This window comes from Ornithorhynchus anatinus, chromosome 8, assembly GCF_004115215.2.
Source record: "Ornithorhynchus anatinus isolate Pmale09 chromosome 8, mOrnAna1.pri.v4, whole genome shotgun sequence".
Lineage (NCBI taxonomy): Eukaryota > Metazoa > Chordata > Mammalia > Monotremata > Ornithorhynchidae > Ornithorhynchus > Ornithorhynchus anatinus.
The window spans coordinates 37,772,936-37,786,123 of NC_041735.1; the positions used below are offsets into that span (position 1 = coordinate 37,772,936).

Below are 13,188 nucleotides of genomic sequence, written 5' to 3' on the forward strand. Positions count from 1 at the left end.
AGAAGTGAAGTGACTTGCCCAAAGTCACACAGCTGACAAGTGGCAGAGCCGGGGTTTGAACCCATGACCTCTGACTCCAAAACCTGTGCTCTTTTCCACTGAGCCACGCTGCTTCTCAAGAGCTTCTCAAGAGCTTCTCAAGAGCTGCCTACCCAGCTCTTGGTAGGGGAGGAGCTCACAACCTGAAAATGAATGGAAAACTATTGAATGAATGAATGAATGAATGAATGAATGAATGAATGAATGAATGAATGAATGAATGAATGAATGAATGAATACCGGCCCCTCCACCCGCTCCCGCCAGCCCCGCCCCCTTGTTCTTGTCTCCCGCGCGCGCTGCCGATAAAGTTTTGTTGTTCCAACATGGCGGCGCCCAGGTGACGGCCGGCGGCCGGGAAGAAGCGACGGCCCCCGCCCAGCGCCCAGGTAATGGCCGCCCCGGGGGGGTCCGGCCGCTTCGCCTGGACGGGACGGAGGTCGGGAGGCCGGCGGCCGGAGGGGAGGCCGCCCTTTGAAGGCTCCGTCCTCCGCGCGGCCTTCGGTGTCCGGGGCCGCAGGCTCGGGCCCGGAGCGGGCCTACTTCCTCCCGCCCCACCTTCATTCATTCACTCATTCATGCAGTCATGCATTTATTCATGTATGCATTCATCCACGCATCCACTCATTCATTCACGTATGCATGCATTCACTCACGGATGCATACGGCAAGTCACTTCACTTCTCTGTGCCTCAGTTCCCTCATCTGTAAAATGGGGATGAAGATTGTGAGCCCCACGTGGGACCACCTGATTCCCCTGTGTCTACCCCAGCGCTTAGAACAGTGCTCTGCACATAGTAAGCGCTTAACAAATACCAACATTATTATTATTATTATTTATCCACGCATTCATTCATTTATTCACGCATGCATTCATTCATCCACGCATTCATTCACGTATGCATTCATTCATTGACGCATGCATTCATTCATCCACGCATTCATTCACTCCTGCATTCATTCATCCAAGCATTCATTCATCCACGCATGCATTCATTCATCCACTCATTCATTCACGCATTCATTCATCCACTCACGCATGCATTCATTCATCCACTCATTCATTCACGCATGCATTCATTCATTCACTCACACATGCATTCATTCATCCACACAATCACATAATAATAATAATGTTGGTATTTGTTAAGCGCTTACTATGTGCAGAGCACTGTTCTAAGCGCTGGGGTATTCACACACACATGCATTCATTCACTCACGTATGCATTCATTCATTCACGCGTGCATGCATTCATTCATATTTACTGAGCCCTTATTCTGTGCAGAGCACTGGACCAAGCACTTGGAAACGACAGTTGGGCAACAGATCGAGGCCATCTGTTGGTCTCACAGTCTAAAAGGGGAGACAGCAAAAGAAGTGGTCAGGCATCCGTGCCATCCAAAGGGATAAATAGAATTATTGGTATAGACACATCATTAATAAAATAGAGCATTCAATGGTATTTATTGAGCACTGGCTGTGTGCAGAGCACTGGACTAAGTGCTTGGAATGGACAATTAGGCAACAGATAGGGATCATCCCTGCCCCACGACGGGCTCACAGTCTAAAAGAGGGGAGGCTAGACAGCAAAACAAAGAGATAAATAGAATTATAGGTATAGACGCATCATTAATAAAATACGGCATTCAGTCGTATTTATTGAGTGCTGGCTGTAGGCAGAGCATTGGACTAAGCGCTTGGAAATGACAACTGGGCAACAGATGGAGGCCATCTCTGCCCCACAACGGGCTCTCAGTCTAAAAAGGGGGAGACAGCAAAACACATCATTAATAATAGAACATTCATTCAGTCGTATTTATTGAGTGCTTACTGTGTGCAGAGCACTGGACTGAGTGCTTGGAAATGACAATTGGGCAACAGATGGAGGCCTTCCCTGCCCCACGACGGGCTCACAGTCTCAGAGGGGGGAGACAGACAACACAAGTAGTCAGGCATCCATGCCATCCAAAGAGATAAATAGAATTATAGGTATAGACACATCATTAATAAAATAGAGCATTCAATGGTATTTATTGAGCACTGGCTGTGTGCAGAGCACTGGACTAAGCGCTTGGAATGGACAATTTGGCAACAGATAGGGATCATCCCTGTCCCACGATGGGCTCAGAGTCTAAAAGCGGGGAGGCAGACAGCAAAACAAAGAGATAAATAGAATTATAGCTATAGACACATAAATTAATAAAATAGAGCATTCATTCCTTGGTATTTATTGAGCGTTTACTGTATGCAGAGCACTGAACTAAGCACTTGGAATGGACAATTGGGCAACAGATAGGGATCATCCCTGCCCCACGACGGGCTCACGGTCTAAAAGGGGGGAAGCAGACAGCAAAACAATGAGATAAATAAAATTATAAGTATAGTCACATCATTAATAAAATAGAGCATTCATTCAATTGCATTTATTGAGCGCTGACTGTGTGCAGAGCACTGGACTAAGCACATGGAATGGACAATTCAGCAACAGAGACAATCCCGGCCCACATTGGGCTCACGGGCTAAACGGGGGGACACAGACAACAAAACAAGTAGTCAGGCATCAGTAGCATCAAAATAAATAGAATCATAGGTATAGACACATCATTAATACAATAAATATAGTAATAATATTATTGGTATTTGTTAAGCGCCTACTGTGTGCCAAGCACTGTTCTAAGCACCAGGGTAGATACGAGGTCATCAGGTTGCCCCAGGTGGGACTCCACAATCTTCATCCCCATTTTACAGAGGAGGTAACTGAGGCCCAAAAAGTTAAGTGACTCGCCCAAGGTCACACAGCTGATAAGTGGCAGAGCCGGGGTTAGAACCCATGACCTCTGACTCCCAAGCTAGGGGTCTTGCCACTAAGCCACGTTGCTTCCTCCTATCATCATATGTATTAAATATTGTTTCAATCATATTTATTGAGTGCCTACTGAGTGCAGAGCACTGCACTAAGCGCTCGGGAGAGGACACTGTAACAATAGAGAAGCAGCATGGCATAGAGAATTCATTCAACCGTATTTATTGAGCACTTACTGTGTGCAGAGCACTGTACTAAATGCTTGGAATGTACAATTTGGCAACAGTGAAGAGAAGCAGCCTGGCGTAGTGGTTAGAGCCCGGGCCTGGGAGTCAGGAGGTCATGAGTTCTGATCCCGGCTGTGCCACTTGTCTCTGTGTGACCTTGGGCAAGTCACTTCACTGGGCCTCAGTTCCCTAATCTGTAAAATGGAGATTGAGACTGTGAGCCCCACATGGGACAGGATCTATGTCCAACCCAATTTGCTCGTATCCACCCCAGCGCTTAGTACAGTGCTCAACACATAGTAAGCTCTTAAATACCATTCTTATCATTATTTTTACTTGAGAGGGGAGGGTCAGCTCCATGGGATGCGGGTGGGAGAGCAGTCGATCTTAACAGAGTAAAAACAGGAGCTCCGGCTCCGTCCGCAGAATTAGGGGAGGAAGAGCAGGGTTGCCGGGGGTAGGAGGGAGTCCTTTTTTTAAAAAATGGTGTTTGTTAAGCACTTACTATGTGCCAGGCACTGTACCAGCCAGGAGAAGGAGCGTGGCTTAGTGGCAAGAGCCCAGGCTTGGGAGTCAGAGGTTGTGGGTTCTAATCCCAGCTCTGCCACTTGTCAGCTGGGTGACTTTGGGCAAGTCACTTCACTTCTCTGAGCCTCAGTTACCTCATCTGTAAAGTGGGGATGAAGACTGTGAGCCCCACGTGGGACGACCTGATTACCCTGTATCTACCCCAGCGCTTAGAACAGTGCTTGGCACATAGTAAGCGCTTAACAAATACCATCATTATTATTACTAAGTGCTGGGGTAGATACAAGCTAATCAAGTCAGACATACATCCCAAGTGGCATTCAGTCTTAATTCCAACTTTAGTAATAAGAATTCTGGTATTTAAGCGCTTAAATACTGTGTGCCAGGCACTGTGCTAAGCGCTGGGGTGGACACTGTCCCTGACTCACGTGGGACTCACAATCTTAATCCCCATTTCACAGAGGAGGAAACTGAAGCATGAGGAAGTAAAGTGACTTGCCCAAGGTCACAAAGCAAACAAGAGGCAGAGCCGGTATTAGAACCCACAACCTTCTGACGCCCAGCCTCGTGCTCTATCCACTACGCCGTACTGCTTCCCGGCTTTACAGATGACAGAGCTGGGGCACGGAAAGGTCAAGCGACTTGCCCCAGGTCACACAGCAGACAAGTGGCGGAGGCCGGGATTAGAACCCAGGTCCTTTCTGACTCCAAGGCCCCGGGTCACTGGGAAATTCAAACTCCGCACAAACCGTCGGGCTGCATTTCTCCTGTAGTGCTGAGCTCCTTGTTACCATGAAGATCTCTGGTTCACCCTCCTTTAGGCTCTTGGCCACTTTAATTACACCAGCTGAAAAAAGTTGACCGCAGCCAGGAGCCAAAATCATTTCTCGGTTTCCCATTTCGGAGCGCCGAAAGTATTAATACATAAAGCAATGGCTGTCTTCGAGAACTGTCCGTTTTATTGCATAATAATGATGAACGTGCCTTTGTGACATTAACAGGTGTCCACCAGAGAATCCAAATAGCTTTTTCAGGAGCGATTTTAATTACATTATCGTCGCTAACATCACCGTCTGGAACGGGTCTTTTTCAAATTCCCATTTTACGCAGCATTTTGTGCCGGGAACCGTTGGCCGTCGTTTGACCGACAAACGAGGCCGTGTCTACCCCGGGGGAAGCTCTCCATCTATTAGTGGAGACAAAACAAAAACACTCGATTAGACAGAAAAGTGGTTAGGCCCTCCGTTTAATAATTGTGATATTTAAGCGCTTACTCTGTCCCAAGCACTGTACCGAGTAAAATACTGGAGCAGATCGGACACAGTCCCAGTCCCAGTCGGAGCTCGCGGTCTAAGGGGAAGGGAGAACCGGTATTTAACCCTCACTTGAAATCGAGGCCCAGATAAATGATTTATCCAAGGTCGTTCAGCAGGCAAGTGGGAAGGCGTCCGGGAGGAGATGTGTTTTTAATAAGGCTTTGAAGGTGGGGAGAGTCATTGTCAGATGTAACGATGGCATTTGTTAAGTGCTTACTATATGCAAAGCACTGTTCTAAGTGCTGGAGAGGATACAGGGTGGTCAGGTTGTCCCACATGGGGCTCACAGTCTTCTTCCCCAATTTACAGATGAGGTAACTGAAGCACAGAGAAGTTACGTGAACTTGCCCAAAGTCACACAGCTGACAAGCGGCTCAGCCAGGATTTGAACCCATGACCTCTGACTCCCAAGCCCGTGCTCTTTCCACTGAGCCATGCCGTGAAGAGGGAGGGAGTTCCAAGCCAGAAGCAGGAAAAGTGCGGGGTTGCCAGTGAGATAAATGAGCTCGAGGTACCGTGAGTAAGTTGGCGCTACCTGTTGCCGAATTGTCCATCCCAAGTGCTTAGTACAGTGCTCTGCACATAGTAAGCGCTCAATAAATACTATTGAATGAATGGATGAATGAGAGGAGCAAAATGTGAGGTCTGGGTTGTAGTCGGAAATCAGGGAGACGAGGTAGAAGGGGGGAAGATGATGGAGTGCTTTAAAACCCCGGTAAGAAGCTCCCGTTTGATGCGGAGGTGGAAGGGCAACCACTGGAGGTTCTTGAGGAGTGGGGAGACGTGGACTTTAATGGCGCTCAGTAAATACCCCAATAATTGTCATTAAGTGGCAGAGCTGGGATTTTAGAACCCAGGTCTCCTGACTCCGAGGCCTGTGCTTTCTTAAAATGACTCCTGTGCAAAAATCTAGTTCCATCTGAATTTTTTCCTCATTGGTTTTCTGTTCAATTCGCCTTCCTCTACCACAGAGAAGCAGTGTGGCTCAGTGGCTAGAGCGCGGGCTTGGGAGTCGGAAGCCATGGGTTCTAATCCCCGCTCCGCCACGTGTCAGCTGGGTGACATTGGGCAAGTCACTTCACTTCTCTGGGCCTCGGTGACCTCATCTGGAAAATGAGGATTAAGACTGTGAGCTCCACGTGGGACATCATCATAACCCTGTATCCATCCCCGTGCTCAGAACAGTGCTTGGCACATAGTAAGCGCTTAACAAATACCATCATCATCACCGTATACATCGATGCTCAGAGTTTCAACAACTTTTTGCATGAAAAATGCCTTAGGTGTATTTATAATTCCAAAGGTCCCTCACTTTCTTTAAAACTAGATCCTTTTGTTCAGAAATTCAGTGCTGAAAAATGAGCCTCATGGGAGACAGGGATGCACCCCACCTGATGAACTTGTATCTACCACAGAGCTTAGAACAGTGCTTGACACACAGTAAGCTCTTAAGAGATACCATTACATTTTTCTTAAGAAAAACATCACCCAGGATATCGTATGTCTTCCACTTAAAGCATCCACTGGTGCTCCTAGAGCCAGTTAGTGAATATGAAGGTCCATTCTGTGTTCCGATATTTGGTATAACTATTTTCTTGCGATGTAGTAAACAAATTCTGGTTTGTTACTCCCAAAATGAGTATTACAAGGCCAAATTATGGTTAGTCACAAAACGATTATTCTTGAGCCCTGTGCATTAACCGGTGACAGTCGGTGATGTTGGTGGAAAGTACAACAGGGTAAAAATAGTGAATTTTTAGGCAATGTACGATACGATTAGAGCCCTATAAAACCACACTCTAATTCTCTCATGAACAGATCTTAACTGAGTAGCTTGATTTTAATTTTCAAGCACAATGCTGATTTTCTGGCAACCTCGGCACGGGATATAGGCTGTGTGAAACTCCTGGAATTCCCCGTACTGTTTGCAAATTGTGGTTTAGAGCCATGCCATATGCTCTTTTAAACTTCACTTGTCATAGTCACAGAATGTCTGAACAACTTGGCAAAAGACACAGCGGTGTTTTGTATTCGGCTGCAGGGCATAACAACAAATTCCAGTTGGTGGGTTGGAAATACAAAAATAACAGAACAAAGAAGAAATCTCCCTCTTTATTTTTCCTCTTTTCATTTAAATTATTTAAAAATTTAAATATCAGATGTGGGCGATAAAGCATAAATCCATTTAGAGTAGCTTCCCTAAAATCCCAACCCGGAAGTAGGAGAAGCAATCCTCATAAAAATGACAAGAACTCACTTTAGTCTACAGTTTGATTGGTGTCATTTAACACCAACTTTATCATCGTCAGTGGCATTTATTGAGTGCTTACTGTGTGCAGAGCACTGTGCTAAGTAATTGGGCTAAGTGCGACAGAGTTGATAGACGTGTTCCCTGCCCACAACGAGCTTACAGTCTAGAGCCTTTATATTTTTACTTAACATCGTGTCTTTTTTTTCCGTACTCCAGTAGAATAATAAGTCCGACTAATGCGTTTCTTGATAATGTCCATTCATCAAAGTGTTAGTGAAATTGTAATTTAAACTTTTCATTAATAATTGCCTCCATAAAGCAAGTATGATCTCCCTCCTACTTAGACTTGGAGCCTCATGTGGTCTAAGGGTTGTGTCCAACCTCAAGGTCTTGTTTCTACCCCAGCACTTGGCACAGTGCTTAGCACACAGTAAACACTTAATGAATACCACAATTATAATCAATATAATTATTGTGTCTATGTTACGCATTTTGATTTGTGCTTTTAAAATCTCACTTTTAAAGGGTTGAAGTATGAGCATAGCAGGGTGCTGATTTTCCAGCTGAGCAAGGAATGTACTATCCAGAGCAAGAGAAAACTTAATTGTAGCATTAGGCCAAGGTTTGGAAAAAAAATCAAGTAAAAATCACTTTGTCCCATTTAGAGAAGCTGTACTTTTGAAGTGCTGTAGTAGAAGTTACCTAAAGGGGAAGTCATAGGCACAAATCACAGTCAGTGGTATTCATTTAAGTGCTAACTACGTACAGAACACTGTACTAAGCATCTGGGACTACGGTGTAGCACGATGTAGAGCACAGACCTGGGAGTCAGGAGGTCATGGGTTCAAGTCCTGGCTCCTTCACTTGTCTGTTTTGTGACCTTGGGTGTCACTTCTCTTAGCCGCAGTTACCTCATCTGTAAAGTGGGGATTGAGACTGTGAGCCCCACGTGGGATGGGGACTGTGTCCATGCTCAGTACAGTGCCTGGCACATAGTAAGTGCTTAATAAATACCATCATTATTAGGTGCAAGACAGGGAATTAGAAGACAAGTTCCCTGCTCACAGTGAATTTACAGTCTAGAGACCTGCATAAATGAACAGTAGTTACTTCTTGAAATAATTTGCATCTCTTTCGAGGAAAACGGTGAAAATGAGAAAAAGGGACTAAATGAAGAAGTTGGAAAAGTGGACTCGGGGCAGAAAGTGTGGGCCCGGGCTACTGGGAAGTGTAGTTTCTGACACTACACATTGCTATTGTTCTTGTCTGTCCGTCTCCCCCGATTAGACTTGTAAGCCTGTCAAAGGGTAGGGACTGTCTCTATCTGTTACCGATTTGTACATTCCAAGCGCTTAGTACAGTGCTCTGCACATAGTAAGTGCTCAGTAAATACTATTGAATGAATGAATGAGGGGCAGCAGAGACAAGACTAGCCATTTCCTCAATGTTGTTGCCGTAAATCGAGGTTTTGTTGGCCTATTTATAATACCCCAGTAGTGTGAAGTCAGGACCTGTAAGTCATGAAATGTATGACAATCATAATTATTGTAGTATTTATAATGCACTTATTATGAGCCAAGCACTGTACTTAGCACTTGAGGAGATACAAGAAAATCTGGATGGACCCAGCCCCTGCCCTCTTGGGGGCACAACCTAGGGGAAGGAAGAACAGGTATGGATTCCCCATTTCACAGATGAGGAAGCTGACAGGGAAGCTAAGTGACTTGCCCAAAGATACAAAGCAGGCAAGTGGTGGAATAAGAATTAGGACCCGTATCCTTTGACTCCCCAGGCCTGTGGTCTCTCCATTGGGCCACACTGCTTTTAAATCCAGCGCTTAGTACAGTGCCTGGCATATAGTAAGCACTTAACAAATGCCGTAATTATTATTATGAACTGGAAAGCCCAAAATCTGGCAATAGTGATCTTTTATTTTATTTTACTTACCCATTTTGGGTCATTATAGGTCAAATATACTGTCTATTCTCATGCTTTTCCAAGGCCTCTTCCAACACTATCTTAATTTCCTTGTGACATCAGAGTCAGGGTTTAGAAGTCCTGCTCAAGTCATGTTGTGTTAAAGTAGCTTAAATGGATCATTAATAATAATAATAATTATGGTATTTGTTAAGTGCTTACTATGTTCATTCATTCATTCACTCAATAGTATTTATTGAGCACTTACTATGTGCAGAGGACTGTACTAAGCGCTTGGAATATAAATTCGGCAACAGATAGAGACAATCCCTGCCCAGTGATGGGCTCACAGTCTAATCGGGGGAGACAGATGGACAGAAATGAGACAGCATAATCGCGATAAATAGAATGACATTAACAAAATAAATAGGGTAATAAAAATATATACAAATGAGCACAGTGCTGAGGGGAGGGGAAGGGAGAGGGGGAGGAGCAGAGGGAAAAGGGGGAAAGGGGGAGCAGAGAGGGAGCAGAGGGAAAAGGGGTAGCTCAGTCTGGGAAGGCCTCTTGGCGAGAGAGTGTACTAAGCGCTGGGGTAGATAAGCAGATCGGGTTGGACATAGTCCCTGTCCCACATGGGATTCGCAGTCTCAATTCCCATTTTACAGATGACTTGCCCAGGGTCACACAGCAGACACATGGAGGAGCTGGGATTAGAACCCATGACTTTTGGACTCTCAGGTTCGTACCCTATCCATTCTACCATAAGCTGAGGGCCTAGGGCTGGGAACAGAGGAAGAGGGAGAGGAGGAAGCCTGATACCCCTCAGCCCTCTGGCTGCTTTGGAGTTGCCTGGGCCTGAAGAGGGATGGAGGGGCATTGGGAGAGATTTGTAAGGAACCAAAATAGACTTGACCACCAGATCCTCTGTAGGTTAGAAAGAAAGATAATGGCTGATGCTCCTGGAATTCTGCTTTTGCTCCCTATTAAAGGGTGATCCAGGGAAGCTAAGAAAAAAAACACAACTCCTGGGGTAGGTTAGATTTATGTTTTTATTTTTTGAGGAAGGTGGTGCTGTTCTTTACTGCACAACTATAAAATCCAGTAGGTGCCGTGGGGGATTCCTACTAGTCTGTTGCTGGTACCACCCAAAAGAGCTAAGGGGTCTGAAAGTTTTAAGGATGCGACATTGATTCCTTCAGAAATAAAGGGACTGGCTTTGGCACTTAAGTTGGAAAATCCAATCACTCGAATGTCACATGAGAAGCATGATGAGACCTTTTACGTTTTCTGTAATCGTCCTGCAGTTTCTGTATTACAGTTCTTCACGATAATAGAGCAAACGTAGTATGGCTATAAAAGAGACATCTCGCTGAGGCAGAGAATTAAACAGTTCTGTTTTATCTGAGCCTGTAGACAAGATCTGTGTTTTTTCTGGCCTAGTCATCCTTTAAAAACCATCGGGGGTCTATCGTTTCTAATTTGTCTTCCTGTATTTCTTTCGTTGGCTGCTCAGTTTTAAAGTCCCACTTCCACTCATTTTCTTGGGGCCCATACACTTTCAGAATACTGACTGGTAAGAAATAAATATCAGAAAGAAATGAATTAACAAACGGAGGTTTGTTTTAAATACGTCTAGTTCTGAACATGTGCTGAAATTTCTTCACATCCCCTGCCAGTCCACAGAAGATGAATTTTCTTAACTGAAGGCAGTTCCAGAATTTACCCCTGCAAAGAGAGATTGGTTTTCATGCCAATGAAACATTTAAATATCACTCTGAAAATCTATTCCACACAGAGCATTTGCCTAGAGCAGTTCAACTTCCCAGCTCTTCTTTTCAGGGCAGCCAAACTCATCAGTATGGTAAGTAGGAAGAGGTACTAGTGAATTGAAGTGAGCAAGTGAAACTGGAGACTGAGCTGTGAAGATCAGGGTATCAGAATCAACATGCTCTCTATTATGTCTTTCAGAAAGACCACTGCATTTTGAAGAATGCCGCTCCCGTGGTGGAGATTGGTCATCTATTCTCCGAGCCTGAAAGGGCACCTAAACGGCCCCCCAGATTTAGTGAAGAGGAGGCCGGTCCCGGGTTGCATCAGACAGATTTTTAGTGCCACTGGGAAATGGACCAGAGACTATACATTGCAAACGAGGAAGAAAGTTGAAAAATGGTGGCAACAGAGGGTGAAAGAACAATTCTACAGAATTTCAGACACCGATGTAAGTATTCTGAAAAAAAAAAAACAGAAGAAAAATCATCTGTTTTTTTCCGATATTAAAATAAGTAATCAGGTTTTTTAATCAATTTTGATCTAAAATGACCTATGTACATGATACATAACATAGTATTAAATATCACCATTGCCGATTCATCCTGAATTTGCCAGATAATACTTAAATGTTAGTATATGAAATCTGTAGGTCCTTTGGACCTGACAGACATCGTGCTGGCGCTTAGAATTTTGCTGAAAATTAAAAATATAATTCCGTGTTCTTTAGGCTACTCCTGTGTACTGCCGTCCTTTGCATCGTGGTCATTTGGCAGTTAAAGTGGTGGAATGTAATTAACAAAAGGAAATTTCAGTTGAAGAGAAAGAGAGTTTACAGTTCTCTAGGTTGTAAGCTTCTTGTGGGCTGGGATGGGGTGGTTCTTTTTATTTTAACAGTATATGTGTGCTTACTGTGTGTCAGACCCCATCCTAAGCACTCAGGTCATACAAGCTAACACAGTCCATGTTCCACATGAGCTCACAGTCTTAATCCCCATTTTACAGATGAGGTAACTGGGGCACAGAGAAGTGAAGTGACTTGCCCTCAGTCTCACAGCAGACAAGTGGAGGAGCCAGGATTACTTAGTACAATGCTCTGCACGCTATAAGTGATCAAGAAATACCATTGATTGAATTATTAAGGTGTCCAGGTGAGAGATTTGACAGGGACAATCTTGAAAACTTCTCATTTCCAGATTTTTGAAACAGGTTCATCTGAGAGAGTGGGGATGGAGAGTGGAGAGAGTTTTTTGGGCTCCACCTTCATTCCCAGCTACCCTAACCCACAATTACTGTGCCCAGTTAGGGATTACATATATGGTCAGCCTAGGAATGCCCATGCCGATCACTGGATCCTAATGTAGTGAAAGTGCAAGAAGCCATAGTCTAAAGAATCAATCAGTTATATTGATTGTGCACTTACTGTGTGCAGAGCTCACAGTGGCCTAGTGGATAGAGCAGTGGCCTGGGAATCAGAAGGACCTGGGTTCTAATCTCAGATTCTCCACTTGTCTGTTGTGTGACCTTGGGCAAGCTACTTAATTCAGAGCTTAGTATAGTGGCCTGCACACAGTAAGCGCTCAATAAATATGATTGATCGATTGATTCTTAGGGCCTTAGTTACCTCATCTGTAAAACTGGGATTAAGACTGTGAGTCTCATGTGGGACACGGACAGTGTCCGACCTGATTATCTTGCATTTACCCCAGTGCATAGTAAACTGCCTGGCATATAGTAAGCATCTAACAATGCCATTAAAAAAAGCACTTGGGAGAGTATAATGTAACAGAGTTGGTAAACATGTTCCCTGCCCCCTGGGAGTTAATAATGTAGAGAGAACTGCTAAAATAATATGATATAAAGTAATTTTATTTTAAAGGAAAAATAAGTGCTGTCAATTTTTCCTACATAACGTATTCCAGGTTCGCTCCTTCCTCTCCATTCAAAAGGCCACCACACTGGTCCAGCCACTTCTTCATGTCCTGACAATTTTTTTTAGTGGCATTTAAGTGCTTACTATAGACCAGGCACTGTTCTAAGCTCTGGAATAGATACAGGTTAGACACAGTCCCTGTCCCATATGGAGCTCACAGTCTTAATCCCCTTTTTACACATGAGGTAATTGAGGCCCGGTGGAGTGGCTTGCCCAGGTCATACAGCAGGCAAGTGGCAGAGCCGAGACTAGAATCCATGTCCTTCTCATTCCCAGGCCTGTGCTCTATCCCCTTGGCCCCGTGGCTTTCCCTCTCCCTCAGGCGGGAGGGATATTGATTTATGTAGTATTTCCCCTAAATAGAGTACAATGAAGCTAGTGCTCCTTCGTGGTATTGGTGAAATG

General features: G+C 44.7%; 1 protein-coding gene across 2 annotated transcripts in view; it reads left to right on the plus strand.

Annotated features, from left to right (window-relative positions):
• The first annotated feature begins 367 nt into the window (after positions 1 to 367).
• Positions 368 to 13,188, plus strand: part of LARS2 (leucyl-tRNA synthetase 2, mitochondrial) — a 129,898-nt gene continuing 117,077 nt past the window's right edge. For both annotated transcript variants that reach the window (XM_029070826.1, XM_029070828.2), the window contains exons 1-2: positions 368 to 426; positions 11,052 to 11,301. In XM_029070826.1, the coding sequence (XP_028926659.1) occupies positions 11,074 to 11,301 (228 nt within the window). In that variant the 5' untranslated portion in view covers positions 368 to 426; positions 11,052 to 11,073. The remainder of the gene's footprint in view (positions 427 to 11,051; positions 11,302 to 13,188) is intronic.